This window comes from Colossoma macropomum, unplaced genomic scaffold (genome assembly GCF_904425465.1).
Source record: "Colossoma macropomum unplaced genomic scaffold, Colossoma_macropomum, whole genome shotgun sequence".
Classification (NCBI taxonomy): Eukaryota; Metazoa; Chordata; class Actinopteri; order Characiformes; family Serrasalmidae; genus Colossoma; species Colossoma macropomum.
Window position 1 is genome coordinate 15,142,652 of NW_023494804.1, and position 22,551 is coordinate 15,165,202.

General features: G+C 38.3%; 1 protein-coding gene across 2 annotated transcripts; it reads right to left on the minus strand.

The window, feature by feature from the left end:
- Positions 1-2,349: 2,349 nt before the first annotated feature.
- Positions 2,350-18,189, minus strand: adrb3b (adrenoceptor beta 3b). 2 transcript variants are annotated; one of them, XM_036595871.1, is made up of 5 exons: positions 17,677-18,189; positions 10,778-11,142; positions 9,033-9,382; positions 8,218-8,689; positions 2,350-3,344 (listed from the first exon to the last, which is right to left on the minus strand). In XM_036595871.1, exons 1-4 carry the CDS (start codon positions 17,686-17,688, stop codon positions 8,220-8,222), a joined length of 1,197 nt encoding a protein of 398 aa, XP_036451764.1. In that variant the 5' UTR covers positions 17,689-18,189; the 3' UTR covers positions 2,350-3,344; positions 8,218-8,219. The 2 variants fall into 2 exon arrangements, with proteins under 2 accessions (XP_036451764.1, XP_036451765.1); XM_036595872.1 differs by having other exon boundaries at positions 17,599-18,189.
- Between the last annotated feature and the right edge of the window lie 4,362 nt (positions 18,190-22,551).

A 22,551-nucleotide genomic window follows, 5' to 3' on the forward strand; every position in this document is an offset into this window, starting at 1 on the left:
ATAACACCAGTGACTGTGACACCAGTGACAGTAAAATATGTTTGGAATTAAGCTCTCCTTTTTACATATATGATAATAGGAGATGTTAATGGGCAAATTATTTAGTTTTGGGAAGAAAGAAATGGATTTTTAAAAAAGTATCCACCTGAATTCCCTCTCCAAATGGGGAATGACCCTAAGTCGGTCAGTTCTGGACAGACAAACATGTCTTGGCTGATTTGTTATGTACCTTTTTTTCTTTCATGTCTTCACAGTTCTCCATTCTGCTTCTCTCGTTATTCTCATTCATAGCATGGTTAGTGGAGGTGCGAGTGTCGGCGCCGTGTCCTGTGCTGATATTGCTATTGAGAGCTAATGAGAACAGGGCACGGTGCTGATGAGGCCGAACCACGTGATGGTTTTCTCTCTGCAATCAAATCTGAGTTCCACACAATCTCCTGAGCCTCCAGCTGAGGAATCGCTGAGACACAGAGAAGCGCTGTGGTTCTTCTGAATGTCAACGAGTTCTCACTCTCTTCATGTTCACCATGAACCCTACTAGATCCACGCTGTAAAAAATCGTTCGTCAATTCAACCTAAAAAAATACTTCATGTGGTAACAAGCAATTGAACTAGTCTTATTCAATGAATGAATCACTTACTCAAAGTGTTTATTTAGGTTGAATAAAACTAGTTCATTTAATTGTTACCACATGAAGTAACTTTTTTAGGTTGAATTGACGAGCCAATTTTTACAGCGTACATTAGGCTGAATGAAAAATTGACTCTAAATTTAGGTATTGTGATATAAACTGAGTTTGTTCTACAGTTTCTCATTAACATATACAAACCAAGTTCAAAAGTAGTAGGTAACAGTAGGTAAAATACCAATAACTACAAAAAGCAGTGATTTGTTAATCCACTTTGACCTGTTTTTAACTGAAAATAGTACAAAGACAAAATATATAATTTAACAAAAAATGTATTTTACGTTCATTATTTCATGTAAATATGCACTCATTCTGAAATTAATGCCTGCAATATATTCCAAAACAGTTGAGACAGAGCAAATAAAGGCTTGGAATATTGTAAAATGTTAAAAAAAAAACAAAAAAAAAAACTCTTAAACAGGTGATGCAGTCACATTTGGATATAAAAGGATCATCCAGGAAAGGCCGAGTCTTTTATGAATGAGGATGGGTCGAAGCCACTTTGCCAAAAATGCATCAGCAAAAAATCCAATTTAAAAAATAATGTTCCTGAGCAAGCAACTGCAAGTATTTTAGGTATTTCACCCTCTACAGTGCATAATATCATCAATAGATTTAGGGAATCTGGATAAATCTCTGTGCGTAAAGGGAAAAGCAAAAACCACAACTAAATGGCTGTGAACTTTAACCCCCTCAGACAGCACTGCCTTAAAAACCAACATGTTTCTGTGATGGAGATCACCACATGTGCTCAAGAATACTTTGACAAACTGTTGTCAATAAACACCATCAGTCACTGCATCCACATATGCAGGTTAAGACTGTACTCTGTACAGCAGAAATCACATATCAACGACGTCCAGAAACACCGCCGACTTCTCTGGGCTCGAGCTCATCTGAAATGGACTGATATTCAATGGACTGGTTGTTCAATCCATAGGGTAGTGGGTAACATATATATATATATATATATATATATACATATATATATATATATATATATATATATATAAATATAGATAGATAGATAGATAGATAGATAGATATGTATATATAATTTATAGATAACTTAATAATGGTCAACATAGCTGAAAAATACTGTGCAGGTACTTTTTCAGTAGCTGTGCTTCATCAGACAAATGGAGTGAGAGTTTTTTTCAGAGAAATTATCCTGTATTTCACAGCAGTCCACTTAAAACACCTTATATTCTGCTCCACAGTGAGGTAAGAGAAAGAGACAAAAAAACTGAACCGATACCCAGGGTTCACCTTGCAGCAGAGTTTTTATTTGCTGTATAACATTTGTCTTTGTTTGTATGCAGTCATTTGCTCTTGACCTTATTTTTATTTTTAAATAGCAATCTCACAAAGTGCTCCATGAAAATGTGCAGACTGAAGCCTTTAGCAAACTGTTTCCACCAGGTTGGAGAAAAAGTGTCCTGCTTGGAGGATGTCCAAAATTTGCTTTATCTCAAAAATATTCTTAAAATTTCAACTTGTATTGAAGTTGTGACATTTTTGAGGTTTTTGCTCAGTGTCGTAATTACTTGTTTTCTTATATGTTTGACTTTGTATCTTGTGACTTCTCAGTTATGTCCAAATGATGGCTTATTTTCTCAAAATCTTGACTTATCATCTTGAGATTTTTAGTGTTTGTCAAAAAGCAATGGCCTATTTCCTGAAAAAAAAAATGTACTTACTATCCTGAGATTTTTCAGTTCCATTGATATAATGGTTTATTTTCTCAATATTTCAAATTGCTTTCTTGAACATTTTGAGCTTTGTCAAAATAATGTGACTGATTCCCTCAAAACTGACGTTTTATCTCGTAATTTTTCAGTTTTGTTGATTTAATGGCTTCTTTTCTCAAAATGTTGACTTATTATCCCAATATTTTTCAGTTAGATCAAAATAATTATTTACTTTCTCAAAATTTGACTTACTCTCTTGTGATATGTCAGCTACAAAATCATGACTCACTATGTGAAAATCTTGAAAATGTTAGTCATTTTTCAAGATAAAAAGTCAAAGCCAGTCGTAAATTTGCTGCCTGAAACAGATGGAGGTTTTTTCTGTTACCTGCTGGAAAAAGGCTTCTATAAAACACTCTGAGACTTTTTATGGAACATCTCCCTACAGTTCTGCTTCTTAATGCTTTCTTCCAAGTGCTTGTGCGTAACATAATTTAATTCATTCTGTTATTGCATTCCTTCACAAAGTTTACTGCAGAAACCACAGAAACAAGTCTGAGGGCTAGCTGAGTATGACATCATAGGTTTCTTCAGTTCAGCCTCCAGATTCAGTTCCTTAGTCTTTTTCAGAGGTCCAGAACAGAGGATGTCATATCAGTATGAGGACTACACAAAAGTAAAAGCTCTGTGAAGGTTTGGAGGTGTAGTTGCACTCCATGGTTTTAACACACCACCATGTGGAGCATGACTACACATCCAGACCTGCACCAGTTGAGGTGAAGATGAAATGGAATTGATCTGCCCTCCACTGTGATTATCTGTTTGGAGTGGATTCGTGGCTCATGTTATCCAAAGAGGTTCGTCAGTTTGTTTAGATTGGCCTTCATGCCTTTTCAGTCATGCTTTAGGCCATGGTCAGCTGTGCAGATTAAGGGTGTGGTCATCTTGTGGGGATCTTTACGTCCTGGAGGAAGAAAACTTTGATGAGTGCGTTTGATTTGATAACATGTGTCATCAAGAAGGCCTAATTAGCAATACACCAACTAATGATTTACAACCCCATTTCCCAAAAAGTTGGGATCCTGTGCAAACTGTAAATAAAAACAAAATGCAATGATGTGCAAATCATTTAAACCATATAGTTAATTGAATATAGTATAAAGACAACAAATCAAATGTTGAACTGAGAAATTTTATTGTGTTTTGAAAAATATGTGCCCATTTTGAATATGATGCCAACAACATGTTCCAAAAAACTTGGGATGGGGGCAACAACAAGGCCGGTAAAGTTGTGTAATGCTAAAAAATTGCCAACAGGTCAGTAACATGATTGGGTATAAAGAGAGCATCTCAGAGAGTCTTTCAGAAGTAAAGATGAGGAGGGGTTCACCACTCTGTGAAAGACTGCACAAGCAAATAGTGCAACAATTCAAGAATAACATTTCTCAACATAAAATAGCAAAGAACCTTTGCTTTTCATCATCCACAGTACATAATATCATTAAAAGATTCAGAGAATCTGGAGAAATCTGTGGGACAAGGCTGAAAAACAGTATTTGCTGGCTGTGATATTTGGGCCCTCAGGCAGCACTGCATTAAAAACAGACACAGCTCAGAAACACTGCTGAAAAACACTGTCTTTGAAAACAGTTTGTCGCTGCATCCACAAATGCAAGTAAACCTCTAAAATGCAAAGAAGAAATCATATATAAAAAGGATCCAGAATTGCTGCCACCTTCTCTGGGCCCGAGCTCAATTAAAATGGACTGAGGGAAAAGTGGAAAAGTGTCCTGTGATCCGACAAATCAACATTTGAAACTCTTTTTGGAAATCATGGAAACTGTGTCCTCTGGGCTAAAGACCACTCAGATTGTTATCAGTTATAATAAGCTAAACTGCTATGGGGGGACTAAACTGCTGTAGGCTGAATGGGTGAGACTAAACTGCTGTAGGCTGAATGGGCAGGGCTAAACTACTGTAGGCTGAATGGGTGGTGCTAAACTGCTGTAGGCTGAATGGGTGGGGCTGTGTTGACAGGTTAGCTTCCATATGTTGGACTGTGTGGTAAACAAATCAAAACTAAAACTGTAAAAATAAGCTGTGACTGTTTTTGGAAAATAAAACCACACAAGTGATAAGCTTGTGCCAAACTTGGCTTGCTTATCGTTACGATCAGTGCCACAAACATGAAAAACGGTATGAGCTGCATCAGCTGTTTTTTTGTTTTTCTTGCTTATTGCTGTTATGTAACTCATGCAAAGAAAGGATCACTTCCTACACTGCAGCGTGTTCTAGGCAGCGGAACCTCAGACCACACATGCCACCCACTCACAGCAGAACGGCGTGAGAAGATGACACATGCGGCTTTCCCAGCCACAGACTTCTCCCATCACAGAGACTGACACACAGCACAAAGAAGTGTTGTTTGCATTGTTTGTGTTTACTGATATAATAATTACTATTATTATATTAATGATATAACATAATACAATAACAATGTTGGATATATATTGTTTATATGTATGTATTTGTATATATTTGTATATAATAATAATATAATGGAAACAAAACACATGGAAAACAATTTTAAGTAGTGAAATTACGCAGATACAATTGTAGTATCATGTCATATGTTTGATATAGTACTTTGCAAAAGTATTTAATTTCCAGTTAAGTACATGTTATTAACCTCAACAATCTTTATTCCAGCTTCCATTCTTTTCAGGAGACTCACTTTCAGTTTCTCAAAGAAATCTGCAGACACACCTCCAAAGTTCAGTCTTACAAGTTGGTTGATCATTTTCTGAAGTAATCAAACACATTCAGTGATGTTGAGGTCTGGACTCTGGGGTGGTCAGTCCATTGTTCAGCTTCTTTGTGTGATGTGTGTGTCTCCTTTTCTCAGTCAGGCTTCTTGGCAGCTACACATCCTTTCAGGAAGGATGGATGCTGTCCTGCTATAGAAGTCAGCTTCTTCAACCCTCTGTGGTCTGAGGTCATTTTCTTAAGTTGTTCATATCTTCTTATGACAGATGATGTGTATCTCAGCTCCTCTTCACAGCCTCATAACTTCGCATGTGAGTCATGTACAATCTTGTGATAAAATGGAATGGAAAGGGCAACTCTACAGATTAGCCACAGATTACAGTTTGCAGATATTTAGTGGAATCTGTTCTTCCATCTACCCGTGTAATGTCTCCTGAGCCACTTGCTTCCCCAAAGCATAATAGATCCACCCTCTGGCTTAACAGTTGGCACGGTGTTCCTTTCATCAGATGCTGCTTGCTTTTCTGAACATACCTTTGGTGATTGTGGCCAAAGAGTTCAACTTTTACTTCATCGGTCCATGGCACTTGTTTCCATAATGGCTGTGGCCCATCTTGATATGTTTTTTCATACTTCAGTTCCCCTTAACTGCCATTTCTCAGTGACACTTCAGGGAGTGGAAACTGTGAGCTGAATGATGGATCATTCTCAGCACTGCTTAATATCCTTTTATAACCACCATCTGCTTTGTATGCATCAATCAGCTTAATTTTCAGATCTTCAGGCAGCTGCTTAGAGGAGCCCGTGGTTGATGAGTGTTAGCAGGTTTGAAGAGTCAAGAGAGTTTATTACACTCTGGAAGTGTCATCAGCTGATAATTCTTACATGACAATTCTGATAATTCATTGCTGATAATTCATTAATATCATTCTCACATGATAATTCTTACATGATCTGCCTAACAAGCCCTAATGAGCTAATTAAGGTTAATATACTTAGGTTCTGAGACTTCACAACTGAAATGGTGTTCACGTGCCACTTACTTACACTTACCGAGTACTAGTGTTGTAGAAGTGGCCGAGATCACAACAAGACAGAAACTGTTACAGACTGTAGTCCATCTGTTTCTCTGCATACTTTGTTACCCCCTTTTACTCTGTTCTTCAGTGGTCAGGACCCCCATGGACCCGCACAGAGCAGGTACTATTTGGGTGGTGGATCATTCTCAGCACTGCGGTAACACTGATGTGGTGGTGGTGTGTTAGTGTGTGTTGTGCTGGTATGAGTGGATCAGACACAGCAGTGCTGCTGGAGTTTTTAAACATCTCAGTATCACTGCTGGACTGAGAATAGTCCACTTACCAAAAATATCCAGCCAACAGCGCCCTGTGGGCAGCGTCCTTTGACCACTGATGAAGGACTAGAGGATGACCAACACAAACTGTGCTGCAGCAGATGAGCTGTCGTCTCTGACTTTACATCTACGAGGTGGACCGACAAGGTAGGAGTGTCTAATAGAGTGGACAGTGAGTGGACACAGTGTTTAAAAACCCCCATGGACCCGCACAGAGCAGGTACTATTTGGGTGTTGGATCATTCTAAGCACTGCAGTGACACTGTTGTGGTGGTAGTGTGTTGGTGTGTGTTGTGCTGGTATGAGTGGATCAGACACAGCAGTGCTGCTAGAGTTTTTAAACACTGTGTCCACTCACTGTCCACTCTATTAGACACTCCTACCTTGTCGGTCCACCTTGTAGATGTAAAGTCAGAGATGATAGCTCATCTGCTGCCGCACAGTTTGCGTTGGTCATCCTCTAGTCCTTCATCAGTGGTCACAGGACGCTGCCCACAGGACGCTGTTGGCTGGATATTTTTGGTTAGTGGACTATTCTCAGTCCAGCAGTGATACTGAGATGTTTAAAAACTCCAGCAGCACTGCTGTGTCTGATCCACTCATACCAGCACAACACACACCAACACACTACCACCACAACAGTGTCACTGCAGTGCTGAGAATGATCCACTACCCAAATAGTACCTGCTCTGTCAGGGTCCATGGGGGTCCTGACCACTGAAGAACAGGGTTAAAGGGGACTAACAAAGTATGCAGAGAAACAGATGGACTACAGTCTGTAATTGTAGAACTACAAAGTGCACCTATATCGTAAATGAAAACAACGATCTCTGTCTTGTTGTGATCTATGTATATATATATTTATGTATGTATATGTATATGTTGCTGCTGTCAGAACAAAACTTTATATCTCCAAAATAATAACTTTACAGGAGAAGGAAAAAATATATTTTACTGTAACTCAGTGGAACCAGACATTTTTCTGAGTAATTTTGAGCCATTTCTTTTGGTCCATTCATCATGAAATTTACACATAATATAAAGGCCAACTGGTATTTCCAAAGTATGTCAAAAATACTATATATACTATATATACTATATATATATATAATAGTCTTACACTATAGTGAATTGTAACTGGAAGTTCTTTCTTCTCTAAAACTTTATCAGAATCATCTAAAGTCAAACGAGCATGAACCAAAATGAAAGAAATACAGCATTGAAGTTCTGGGCTTCTGTGTGAGAACTGAAAACAAGTACCTACAGCTCTGCGCTGTTTAATCAAATGAAGCTTTGAAATCCAGTGATGTAGTTAATGTGTGTCTAAACCTGCTGAACTGAGTTGAATTGTGTCTGTGGCTTTCCTCTCCTCAGTATCTGTTTAATGAGCTTGTCGTTAGGTGAGTCAGATAAAAATAATCAGATTGCTTTTGTGGTCATTTGGGCGACGAGCTGCAAAAGTCTGTGAACCGCTGATGCAGTGGAAGGACTATTTATTTTCATTTTGTTGATATTCAATAATAATTCACTTTCCAGTTCCCTCAGATGGAGGCATCACAGTCAGGTGGTCTCCACAACAATTTCCGAGTCTACCTTACCCCGAGACGAGTCCAAATGAGACCCCTAGTTTATGATGTTGAAGCCAGTCTCAAATTCTATTAAATTTTTTCTATTTAGTACATTCATCACACATAAAGTAACCAACATTTCTACTTACTTTCAAATCTCTGCAGCTTCACTTGTGGTTGTTGGGGTTTGTGTGATGGCTTCTGCTCTGTTACCCTGCAGAGAAACTTTGGAATTGCTCAGTGTCCCTGGACTGAGGCTGGACAAACAGGGGCAACACATCCTCAGGTGCTTATAAACTCTACCAAGGCTCGCCCGCTTGATCTTCAGGAGGTGCAGAAGACTGTAGAAGGCAGTGCGGTAGTCAGAGCTGTGGCAGTAAATGATGGGGTTCAGGCCGGAGTTGCTGAAGCCCAGCCAGTTTAGAACTATCATGAGGATTCTATGAAGGTCTTTGTCTCGATCTTTCTCCGTTAAGGGCACCATGATGTTGGCAACAAAGAATGGCAGCCAGCACAGTGTGAAGATGCCCATGATCAGGCCCAGAGTCTTCAGGGCCCTGTGCTGATGGACGATATGCCTGGTCGACCTTCGGTTTTGGCTCCGACTGAACTCTGCCTGTGCTGTAAATAAAAACGTAAATGCAAATAAGCTGTAAATAAACTACTATTACTATTTTGTGATTATTATTAGATTTACAGCAAATATACAAAATGATACAAAGACAAAACAATGTACAGACACATAAAATCCAACATATTCAAGATATTACACAGAAAAAAAATCCAAATTATTACAATATATTTTTGCAATGCATGAAAATGGCGAAGAAATGTATTTTTTAAATATATATTGAAAATGTATTTATTGATATTTGTTATTATATTTGCAACACTCGCTTTTGTCATGTTAAAGGTTAATTTGCTAATATTCAAAATGAAGATACTAGAATACAAATTCATGTACCTGCTGACGATTCCTCGGTGAGCTGCCGGTTATCGCTGACGTTGAAACGCAGTCTGTCTTTTTTGATCATCTTCACCTGCTGGTTTGCGATCAGAAACACGTGACCGTACACGAAGAGCATCACCAGCAGAGGCAAGTAGAAGGTGATGACGGAGGAGATGATGGCGTAGGTCGGGTTGAGGATGAAGTCGCAGCAGCGTTTGTCGTTATAGCACTTTTTGGTCTCCGTTGAATTGTCGAAAGCCTGAGAATAATCGCCCATGATGGGGACGAAGGAGATGAGAACTGAGATCATCCACACGACGCAGACAACGATCAGGGCTCTACACTTATTCAGCAAAGCCTTATACCTGCAAAGAAAAAAGGTATTATCTCTTTTTTTATTGGTAAGTTAAAGAAAGATCTTTGCATATATTATTAAAAGTTTGGTTAAGTGGACCTTGCTGGTGGTGAATAGATCTACTGTTATTCTAAAAGACAGGGGACAAACCGGAGTGTCTGTAAATGAGATCTACTGTTATTTTAACAGGCAGACAACAAATTGGAATGTCTGTAAATGGGATCTACTGTTATTCCAGCAGACATAGGACAAATTGGAATGTCTGTAAATGGGATCTACTGTTATTCCAGCAGACAGAGGACAAATTGGAGTGTCTGTAAATGGGATCTACTGTTATTCCAGCAGACAGAGGACAAATTGGAGTGTCTGTAAATGGGATCTACTGTTATTCCAACAGACAGAGGACAAATTGGAGCATCTGTTAACAGGATTTACAGTGTCTATAGTGTTTATAATTTCTAGTGTCTATAGGGTCTATAGGGTCTATAATGTGTATAGTATTTACAGTTTTTATAGTGTTCATAATTTTATAGTGTTTATAGTGTCTACAGTGTCTATAGTGTTTATAATTTTCTAGTACTTATAGTGTCTGTAGTATTTATAGTGTTTATAATGTCTGTAGTGTTTATAGGGTCTACAGTGTTTATGGTGTCTACAGTGTCTATAGTGCCTATAATGTCTATAGTGTTTACAATCTCTGTAGTATTTATAGTGTTTATAATGTCTAAAGTGTCTATAGTGTTTATAGTGTTTACAGTTTTTATAGTGTTTATAGTGTTTATAGTGTTTATGTTGGTTGAACTGCAGCTGAAACGCAGTTAGTGTGTTTGGTGATGCGACTGATGTGGTAGAGATGTGGTTTAACCGCTGTCCCATAGATTGTTTAGGGGGAGGTGGGTAGGAGTGCACATTAGGTTGCAGTGCATGCTGGGGATTGTAGTGCAGGACATTGTGAAAAACAGGCTAAAATGAATAAAAAAGTAATAATAATTTCCCGGGCTGGATAGGATTGTGTTGTGGGCCTGATGTGACCCACAGGCCTTGTGTTTGACATATGGGCTCTATTCCTTCTGGAGGTTCTAAATACATTACTGACTGTGAATATGAACTGTAGTCTAAGCAGGTTTGGTTAGTTGTTAGGAATCTAAAACAGCAGCAGCAGCTCTATGCCAGAACTCTTACATACAAGCTCAGATATATGATAATGTCTGTCACAAACTACATGGTTTACCAATAGTAATTATAATACCAAGAAATTTACTTATTGTGATTTATGATATTAGATATAATGCGTGCAATAATTCAGTTGGCATCTCTGTCTGTTTTAAATCATTTTTTCATTAAAAAAATTAAATCAGACAAATCAGGTATTTTGACATCTTCACCCTTGAATAAGTTTACTCACCGCAGTGGTCTGGTGATGGCCACGTATCGGTCCACAGCGATGGCACAGAGTGTCTGCGTGCTGGCGGTCACACAATGAACGTCCACTGAGGTCCAGAGTTTACAAGCCGTCTTATCCAGTGGCCAGTTTCCAGTCAGAAGCATGGCAAAACTCATGGGCTGGACCACACAGCCCACAATGAGGTCAGCGCAGGCCAGGGATGTGATGAAGATGCTGGTGGTGTTCTGGAGCTGGGGGGTCCGCACCACAGCCAAAATCACCAGGAGATTTCCAGCCACAGTCACAAAAATGACCACCAGCATAGGCAGGATAAGGAAAGGTGACATCGGAGCATGGTATGAGTCCCAGGTGGAGTTGTTCATTTTCTGCAAAAGCCAGGAGTGAAAAGAGTACTAAAAACTCCTACTCAGTAATGCTGCTGCTGTAGTGATAATTCACTGGATTACAAGTAAAAGTAGGCTGCTGCAACTTTTCTAGCAGAAATCTGTTATAATTCACAGCAGTGTTGTACTTTTATACCTATAACATGAACAGAACATGACACTAGCGTAGAATGCTGTGGGTGGCAGATGATTAAGAGACTCCATCAATAATATTTAAAAAAAATCCATCAGTAATATTTTAAAAAATACGTACGTTCAAATCTTTCCTGAAGAAACCACTGTAAATGTAACATGCAATATAAACACATGTTACCAGATTGCATGATATAAAGGTTAAATGTCCCTGTTTAAGCTAAATAACTGCTATAAAATGTTAATGTGCACTGCTGTTAGTTTGATACTAGCATAACTTCAAATTCAAATTCCACTGGGGCTAAAGCAAAGGCACAAAGGTAAAAGGTAAAAAAGGCCTATAAGGCCAATTCAAAGGTTTTTGCATTTGACATTGCTGTGTCACATTCATAGACTTTCAGTGTAAACAGTGTAAACTTAATATAAACTATAACTTAAATTTAAAAAATACTGTTAATGGTATGAGAAACCACTAAATTAGGTAATAACACTCTTAAAAATATGGTTCTTTAAAGGTTTCTGTAGTAAAGACAATGGTTCTATATAGAACAATTGACACTCAGTGAAACCTTTTACATGATTAAAGTAACTGTCCTTCAGACTGATGGAGAATGTGTTGTATTTTGTTGTAGGTAGAACCTTTTTTGAAAATAGTTATATATAGCACCAAAAAGGGTTCTTCTATTGTTACAATGTCAAGCTTGTTACAATAGAAGAACCATTTCTGGTGCTATATAGAACCATATACAACACATTCTCCATCATTTTGAAGAACTCTTTCACCGTGCAAAGATTCCTTTAAGCATGCAAATGGTTCTTTGAATGTTCACAGTTCTATATAGAACCATTGTCTTTACTTAAAACCCTTAAGGAACCATCTTTTTTAAGAGCTTATTGCTACTAAATGTTTTACCCTGCTAACGCTTAAGAAAGCATGGCTCTGTGTAGGCTGTAGGTTTGCTTTATTCTAGTGGTTTTATATTTACATTGCATTCGTCTGATGAAATTTGCACCCTTGGCTATTAATAAAGAAAAATACAAAAATAAAAGTAAGTACTGATAGAATTGGTGATTTTTTTTGTTTAAAATGGTTCAAACATGCATGCTAACATTGCTAAGAATAAACTGAAGCTTAAAATCATGCTAATTTGTGACTACTTGCTTTAATTTAGTGCATTAAGTAGCATTAGTATTATTGACTGAACAATTACTTTGGGCTATTTTCTATTTCTGTTTTCTGTGCCAGTGACCTGTTGTGTCTACCAGGGTTCAATTCTTAGGCTGCTCTTATTTAACCCCTTCAAATCCCAGGCTTATTACATACTAAGGCTTATTATTAAATAACTACAAGGACTTCAATACAAACTGGCTGAGCTGTTCTTAGGTTATAGAAGTGTGTTATAAAGCCTTGGGCCTGCTGGTGAACCTTGGCCTTTTAAGGGTTAATTTATACATGCTTCATCTTGCCAAATACCATAAGACTATTCAGATGATACTCAGATCTACTTGGCCCTCTTTCCAAACAACTATTGTCCCCTTGATTCACTTTGTGCCTTAACTGAATGGGACAAAACTTTCTGCAATTAAATCAAAATAAAACAGTTGGTTTTATTGGAGAGTAGACCATTCTCACACTTCTGTGTTTGTTAATGTGGAAGAGTAAATAGCAGCATAAAACGGCTTCTGGTTGTGCTGTAAACAGTGGCTGATGCCGCCCAGAATCATTGCTGTGTTCTAAATACACCAATAATTCAACCAAACAGCCTCACCTGAGTTTCCACTCAATCAAGTTTAAAAGTGATCAACATCAGCTGAAAAGTTCCACTCGTCATGTGTCACTTTTAACGAGGTAACCAATCAAAAAAGTGTAAAACTGAGAGGTTTGGTCACAGAGGTTTGATTAAAAACCCTGAGAAACAAACTTAGTTTACTGTAATGTAGAAATACGATGCTGTTTCTCTGAGCTGGTTGTGCTGTTCTTGCTAATGTTGCTAATGTTTTCCTGGGCTGAGTGGGAGGAATTAAACCTTGTGGACTTTTTCTCCTCCAAAATGAAGCACAATGAGTACAGATCTGTTTAGGGTTGTGAGATGTGGTGATGAGCATAAAGATCCGATCGCTTTGCAAAACTTCCTCACAAATCAGATGCGTGTTGGAGGAAGTACAGACACCCCAACTGCTCTCCTGTTAACTGCACTGAGGCCGAAGGAAGATTTTTGAGGGAGTCTAAAAACCGGTGACCCTTCATCGCTGCTCTGTTAAATGAGGCAGGCGGAAGTTCAATAATGCTACTGTTTACAGGCGGATGTGATGACGCAGTGACTGAGAGAAAGCGAGGCACAGACTAGCTGCCTATGAGAGCTGTAAAATCTAAAGAACTAGTATGTAACCTTGGTGTACAAATGAAATCCTTACACTGGCTACCAGTCTCTTCCAGAATAGACTTTAAGATGCTGTTACTGCTCTATAAATGTGTTAATGGTGCAGGACAGCATATTTATCCGATCTGCTGCAGCTATATGAACTGAGCAGTAGCCAGCCAACATGGGACCCCCTGAATACCAAGGGTATTTTGCACACTGATATTAGTTAAATTGGCAAACAGGCACTTGAACCCACCATGCAAAAGCCTGGGGGTCTTTACACACACTACACTACATTAGTAAAAGCATCTGCCAAATGTGTAAATGTTAACTTTTCATGTCTGGCAAACAGCCTGTGAAAAAAAAAACATTAATAATCAGTTATAACACACAAATAAAAAAGGACAACAGTAACCTGATGCTTGCCAAATAGTGAGTCCTTATTCTTCTTCACAGTTGAAGCTCAGATGTTGCCGGTTACCGATTTCATTATGTTTTCTCCATCAGTCAGCATTAAACCTGCCAGCTTCCTCATTTATTTATATTCATATTTATGTTCACTCTTTTTATTTATGTGTTATAACTGCCTAATTAATAACTGTTAATCAGCTGATTTTAAGCTTTTTCTGAGGGCAGTCTTGCTTTGAAGTCGTAGCCAAAATGAAGAATCAGATTAATTTTGTGTGATGTAATCTGGGTCACTGTGTCAGCAGAACTTCAGCTCAGTGCCGGGAGAGATATTGGGAGATATAATCTCTCAGCTGCTCAATCAGACAGCAGAGATGTTGTGGTTCCCTGGTTCTTAAAGCCTCTTTGATGTTCAGATGAGGAACTTCAGCGCTCTTCACCCGCAGCACTGCAGGCAGTCTGACCCACATTCACTGCAGACGACTGGAGCTTATCTGACCTCACAGGCGCTCCATCATCTCATCAATGGGAACAGAGCGAGTTAGACTAAAAGAGAGAGGGCAGACACCATCACTCAGCAGGAACCTACACTGTATCTCTCTCTCTCGCACACAGTTTCTCTGTCTCTATTGCTCCCCGTCTGTCTTTCTCTCTCTCTTCTCATTTGTATTGCACTCTCTCAATCTGACTCTCTCTGTTTCTGTTGCTCTCTCTCTCAATCTGACTCTCTGTTTCTATTGCTCTCTCTCAAGCTGACTCTCTGTTTATATTGCTCTCTCTCAAGCTGACTCTCTGTTTATATTGCTCTCTCTCTCTCATACTGACTCTGTTTCTTTTGCTCCTCCACCTCTCTCTCTCTCTCTCTCTCTCTCTCTCTCTCTCTCTTTCTCTCTCTCTCGCTCTCAATCTGACTCTGTTTCTGTTGCTCTCTCTCTCGGTGCGACTCTCTCTGTCTCTCTGTTTCTATTGCTCTTTCTCTCAATCTGACTCTCTCAGTCTGGCACTCTCTCTTTTACTCTCTGTTTCTATTGTTCTCTCTCTCTCTCTCAATCTGACCCCCTCCCCCTTCTTTATATAGTCTACCAGTTAAAACGTGTCTGCCCATAGAGGGTTCTTTTTACTACTTTCCTTATTTAAAATAATAGTGAAGATATCAAAACTATCAAATAACATGACAAAAAAGATTACCCCCCCCACCACCACCACACCCACTTTGCGTTGATGCAGTGTTAGACACACTCGGTCGCTTTATGAGGAGACACCAGAGTGTGAGCCATTGTGTGTTCACTCTGTGGAGATCATGTGAAATTGCGTTCACATGATCTCCACAGAGTGAACACACAATGGTGAATGCAGTTCACGATCTTCATCACCAACATCCAACGAGTGTCTGCATGTTCCAACCAAATGAGTGTATATGTCATATGTATCATGTATCATATATATGGTCAAAGGCTGTATATCATATACATCATATACAGTCAAGGAGTGTATTTATCATATATATCATATACACAGTCAATGAGTGTATAGCATGTTGCCCAATCAAACTACTCTAGAATGTTTTCCTTCCATTCACATCATTCAAAAATGTTCTCCCATACATACTGATCTAGAATGCACTCCCTATTCATACTGTTCTAGACTGTTCCCATTCACACTGTTTTAGAATGTTCTTCCTCATTTACACTCTTCTAGAATGTTTCCCATCCACGCTGTTCTAGAATATTTTCCCTTCATTCACATTGTTGAAGAATGTTTTCCACATTCACATCTGTTCTAGAATGTTCTCCTCAACACTATTCTAGAGCATCTGTCACATTCATGGTGTCCAAAAATGTTCTCTCTATTTACACTGTTCTAGACTGTTCCCATTCACACTGTTCTACAATCTTTCCCTTCCATTCACATCATTCAAAAATGTTCTCCCATTCACACTGTTCTAGAATGCTCTCCCTATTTAAGCTATTCTAGACTGTTCCCATTCACGCTGTTCTTGAATGTTTTCCTTCTATTCACATCATTCAAGAATGTTCTCCCAATCACAGGGTTTTAGAATGTTCAGCTCGACACTGTTCCAGAATGTACTCCTCATTATTGTTCTAGAGTGTTCTTCCTCATTTACATTCTTCTAGTATGTTCCCCATTCACACTGTTCTAGAATGTTTTCCCTTCATTCACATTGTTGAAGAATGTTCTCCACGTTTACATTGTTGAAGAATGTTCTCCACATTCACATCTGTTCTAGAATGTTCTCCTCATCACTCTTCTAGAGCATCTCTCACATTCACACTGTTCAAAAAAGTTCTCTCTGATAACACCGTTCTAGACTGTTTCCATTCGTGCTGCTCCAGAATGTTTCCCTTCCATTCACATTGACCAAGAATTTTCTTCTCCATTCACACTGTTCTAGAATGTTCTCCCTATTTACACTGTTCTAGACTGTTCCCATTCATGCTATTCTAGAGTGTTTTCCTTCCGTTCACATCATTCAAGAGTGTTCTCCTCCATTCACACTGTTCTAGAATGTTCTTCCTATTTACACTATGTTAGACTGTTCCCATTCATGCCGTTCTCGAATGATTTCCTTCCATTCATATTGTTTAAGAATGTTCTCTCATTCACACTGTTCTAAATGGTTCCCATTCATGCTGTTCTAGAATGTTTTCCTTCCATTCACATTGTTCAAGAATGTTCTCCCATTCACACTATTCTAGAATGTTCTCCTTCACACTGTTCTAGAAAGTTCTCCTCATTATTGTTCTAGTGTTCTATCTCATTTTCACTCTTTTGAAATGTTCCCCATTCACGCTGTTCTAGAATGTTTTCCTTCCATTCACATTGTTCTAGAATCCTCTCCCATTCACATTGTTCTAGAATCCTCTCCTCGACACTGTTCTAGAATGTTCTCCTCATTATTGTTCAAGTGTTCTCTCTCATTTACACTGGTCTAGAATGTTCCTCATTCACCCTGTTCAAAGATGTTCTCCCTATGTCCACTGTTCTCTGATGTTCCCCATTCAGACTGTTCAAGACTGTTCTTATTCCATTCAAACTGCTGTAAATGTTCTCCCTTTGCCTCCTTCACCAAAATTTTTTGAAAGTTCCCCATTTACACTATTCAAAACTGTTCTCCCTATTTACACTGTTCTAGACTGTTCTTCCTCATTTGTGCTGTTCAAGACATGTTTTCATCTCATTCAAACTGTTCTAAAATGCTATGCCTTCTTCACAAAAAAATGTAAAAATAATAATTAAATTTGTTTTATTTTTAGTTCTTCTTTCTGTACTGCAGATTTGCCTGGAAATTTGCATTTGAACACTGAACAGCTGTATGATGAGTCTCTTTGACAGTAACTTCTACTCTTTACCTTCACAGATAAACACCAGTTACAAAAATCAGCGCCACAAGACGTTCATCAGTGCTCAACCCTTCACTGCACTGGAGAACTCTAGAGTACATTAGCCTAATGCTATCATTGCACTTTAGAAATTAGCATGTTAGCATGAACCCTTACAGTGAAAACAGACTCACCGCCGCTCTGTCTCATTAGCGCTCGATCGTCACCGTGTTACTGTGTTGAGAAAACAGATGACTGAGATAGTTTCAGACCTTATCTGTCATGGTTATCCTGCAGAAGAGTGACTCCCGGGCGGTGTTGTGTGTTGCGAGACCATGACTGTGGTGTGTACGAGGTGTTCTAATTTCACATTTCTACATCCTGTGGTTTCTCTGTCAGAACAGAAGTACAGCTCAGTGAGTGGCACGAGCTGAAGTTCACAAAGTGAGAAAGGCTGTTCGTGCCAAACTGTTCAACGGAAAAAGTAAAGGGCAGGGTATACCGCAGACGCAATCACAAACACAAAACAACACAACACATACAAACAAAATCCAATAAACGCCAATGAACGCAGACACAAACAATGCACATACAAACACAAATAAACACCAAGAAATACCAGCAAACACCAGGGAACACAAACAAACAAATAGTAACAAACACAATTGAACACGAGCAAACTTAAATAAACACCAACAAACACTAAGAATACCAACAACATACAAACACAAATGCCAACAACACACATGCACAAATAAACACCAACAGATAACAACAAACACCAATGAACACAAATACATACAATGTACAAAGACAAATAAACACCAACAAACACTAATGAACACAAACGCCAACACACATGCACAAATAAACACCAACAAATAACAACACAAATGAACACAAATGCCAACAACATACAAACACAAATAAACACCAATGAAAACAAAATGCCAACATCATACAAACATAAAACCTACAAATACCAACAAACACAAATAAACAAGCCGTGTTTTGCCATATTTATGTTTGATTTTATGAGAAATGTACAATGATATCACTCTATTCACTGTTCTAGACTGTTCTCCCCATTCACACTGTTCTAGAGTATTTTCTGCCCATTCGCGCTGTTCTAGAATGTTCTCCTCTGTTCACACTATTCTTGTTTTTCTTCATTCACATTGTTCAAGAATGTTCTCCACATTTACACTGTTTTAGAAAATTTTCTGCCTATTAACACTGTTCTAGAATGTTCTCCCTATGCACACTGTTCTATATTCTAATGTTCTCCTTCATTCACATTGTTCTTGAATGTTCTCCTCCACTTACACTGTTCTAGAGTATTCTCCTTCATTCACTTTGTTCAGGAATGTTCTCATCACATTCAAACTGTTGAATGTTCTTCCTCATTTGTACTCTTCTAGATTGTTCTCACCCCATCCACGTTGTTCTAGAATGTTCACCACCATTTACACTGTTTTAGAATGTGCTCTCTTCATTCACATCGTTCAAGAATGTTCTCCCTATTCACACCGCTCTGGAAAGTTTTCCATCCATTCACATTGTTTAAGTACGTTCTCTTTATTTAACATGTTCTAGAATGTTCCTTTATACTGTGATATCAACCCATCAGGAAAACACAGAATACCATTAGTGGACACCACCAGGAACAGAAACTCTTAAGTAAGCGTTTCTATGATTTTTTCCATCAGGCTAACAAATTACCTTGTGGTTAGTGCGTTAGCCTGGAGCTAACAAATTACCTTGTGGTTAGTGCATTAGCCTGGGGCTAACAAATTACCTTGTGGTTAGTGCGTTAGCCTGGAGCTAACAAATTACCTTGTGGTCAGTGCATTAGTCTGGAGCTAACAAATTACCTTGTGGTTAGTGCGTTAGCCTGGAGCTAACAAATGACCTTGTGGTTAGTGCGTTAGCCTGGGGCTAACAAATTACCTTGTGGTTAGTGCGTTAGCCTGGAGCTAACAAATTACCTTGTGATTAGTGCGTTAGCCTGGGGCTAACAAATTACCTTGTGGTCAGTGCGTTAGCCTGGAGCTAACAAATTACCTTGTGGTTAGTGCGTTAGCCTGGGGCTAACAAATTACCTTGTGGTCAGTGCGTTAGCCTGGAGCTAACAAATTACCTTGTGGTTAGTGCGTTAGCCTGGGGCATTATTAAAGCGGAGCTCTGTTTAATATTTCTGTACTGCTAAAAAAACAGTCTGACTGAATCAGGCTAAACTCCACTGTGCCGTTCTAAAGTCTCCTGTACTGTACTTTTATAATGTGTAATAAACTGAAAATGAAAACATTAACATTAATGTAAATCACCACGGTATTGTAATGAACCAAATTAAGATTTTTGTGAAGTGCTAAGTGCTTTCTATCTAATGTAGTAACAGCATGTTTTTACTGCTGGAAGGCCTGTGCTAAGGGTGAAGTTGGGCAATATGACAATATATATATACTATTATTGCTAATCTTAGATCCTAAATTTTAAAACCTCCAGCAGCACTGCTGTGTCTGATCCACCACCCAAATATTACCTGTTCTGTGGGGGTCCTGACCATTCAAGGGGGAAACAGATGGACTACAAACTGTAATTGTAGAACTACAAAGTGCTCCTGTTTGGTCAGTGGAGCTGATAAAGTAAGTGTAGAAACAAGGAGATGGTTTAATGAAGTGGCTGGTTGGTGTGTATATATAGTTTTGCTGTATCACCCAGCTATAGCTAAGGGTGCGGTTTGAGACGCTGTCACATTATTTCCTCCAGAGCTGCAGGGGTTTCCCCTCTTCAGGCTCATACAAAGAGAACAGAAGTGCACAGTAACAAGTTTACATAAACATCAGTGCAATACTTCTCTGAGTATTTTCAAATTACACTTTTACTTTTGCTAAAGTATATTAGTGAGCACATTTACCTCAGTTTCATTTTAGTCATTAGCATTTAGTAACTAATTTTTTCTTTATCAATTTCATTCTGTTTTGTTGGTTCACAGGATGTGACAGCTGCACAATTTAATATAAGGTGGAATGGAAAATATAGGGAGCAGCAGTGGGATGAAGCAGGTGGTGAGAGACAAATGTTGAGAATTTTAGAACTTTAATTAATAAGTGAATTTTTCCTGAAACCTATTAACGGAAGAATTGCATGAAGAAAAATGCCGTCAAAGATTTTTCCCATGTGCCTCATCAATATGTATTCTGAATGTAACATACATACAAGTACACTTAGAATACATATTCTTCATATTCCTTCACAGATGTATGATAAAATATTATTTACACACCTATCAGGCATCTACGAGTGGAAAATTGGGAGAGTCAGGAGAATTTCTGGTGGGCTCTTAGCACTTTGGGGTGCTTACTGCAAGCTAATGTATTGAATGATAAACTCACATATTACGGCAACGCTCAGACAAACTATAAATGACTCATCCAAGTTTATATCTGTAGCAGGGCAACCGGAAACACAGGGGTGAGCTGGCACAAACAGCCAAACTCAGCAGCAGGACCAGTCAAACCCCCGTTTCAGCTGGGAGGCAGGACATTTCCCAAACAGTAAACCCTTCGTGTTATGTTGATACACTATGTAAATATTTCTTACTGCTAGCGTGCTAAACTAAGGGCTCTTTCACATCTACTTTGTTTGGTGTGGACTTATCAGGGCCATCAAAAGTAGCCCAGCCAGACATGCTGACAGCTTTTTTCCCAGAGCTGAAGCTCATCAACCACAGTGGACACCCCACACTTTAAACATAAACTGAACCATCAAACTTCCCTTACAGTATTACAGAAACTCCTTTGTAGCCTAATGCTATTTTCACAGCAAAAAAAAAAAAACATTTTTTTTTACAAATGTTCATATCATTCTGTAATATTCTATATATAATCGTTTTGTAGCATATTTTATAGTCTATGTCTATTTACACCTGCATATATCCAGACATTCACACATCTCTGTAGCTCCTTTCTCATGGCTCCTCTTAATTCTTAATTCTTTATTCTATTGAGTGTATTTTATTATATTTTCCCTTAGTTAAATACTTTTTAACAGTGTATGTGCTTGTCTAGTCTGTTCAGTGTGTTATGTAACGGAATATGTATTCAGAATACAGAAATTAAGTATCTGTATTCACTCCAAGTTATATTTAATAAAGGCAGTATTCAGAATACAGTTCTACATTTTTAGTAGAATATTTTCAGAATATGTACCCACTAAATTGAAAAAATATTTACCATCTTTAAAACAAATACCACAAATACTTGTTTATCAACTATTTCAAAATGAAAAAAACAGCATGTAAAGACAGACTGCAAAGAAAAACTCCAAAAAGGCTTCTTTACAAACACTGGAGTTCCTGCTAAAGACTGAGTAGACTGATAAACCAAACTGATGAGCCAGTTATTAACCCCAGTGTTAGTAAATCTTTTTAGAGATGATGGAACTGATCAGTCTCCTCAGTAATGAACATGTTCACCACTGATAAGCTTAGCGTCTGTGTTGTACTGGCGTTTTGTGGGAAGTTACCTAATTGACTGAATATCATGGATAGTCAAATTTGCAGGATTCTGTTATTCTTCTTTGCATCATAGAGCAAAATAATGTTGAGAATTTTGTAATGTCATTTAAATGACTGAATTTTTCAGGAAGAAAACTGCCAACCAGTAACATTGTGAGTCTTTTCCAGCTGCTTTATTGAGATGCATTCTAAATGTATTCTAAATATGTTGTCAATACTTTACCTTTTTATATATTATAATGGAATATATTACATACATGGTATTCAGTATTCCGCCATCACTGCTTTTTCAAAGTATTTTGCCCAGCCCTGGTTACATGTCATACATGTGTGACTCATGAAGACTAATTCCTTGTATATGCAACATACTTGGTGAAATGGAGTGATTATGATTCCATCAAACTCTTCCTTTAGTTTGGTCCGTTTTAGCGTGTAAATAATCCACTGTATTCAGGTCTGCACAAAAGAACTGTTTATGAGGAAATTCAACACTTCAGCGCTTTTCTCAGTGAACATCAGTGCCTGTTCAACATTTGACTCTTCACAGATGCTCATATCTTTCCTGCAGCTTGAGCTGCTGTTAATAACAAAAGACGAGCAATTAAATAATAGCGAAGATACTTTTGAT

Bases quoted from the DNA above. Each gene is read 5' to 3' on its own strand.
- adrb3b (XM_036595871.1), bottom strand. The intron at 9,383-10,777 runs GTGAGTAAACTT...TTTTCTTTGCAG, and splicing joins GCCATCACCAGACCACTGCG to GTATAAGGCTTTGCTGAATA. The intron at 8,690-9,032 runs GTACATGAATTT...TTTTATTTACAG, and splicing joins CACCGAGGAATCGTCAGCAG to CACAGGCAGAGTTCAGTCGG.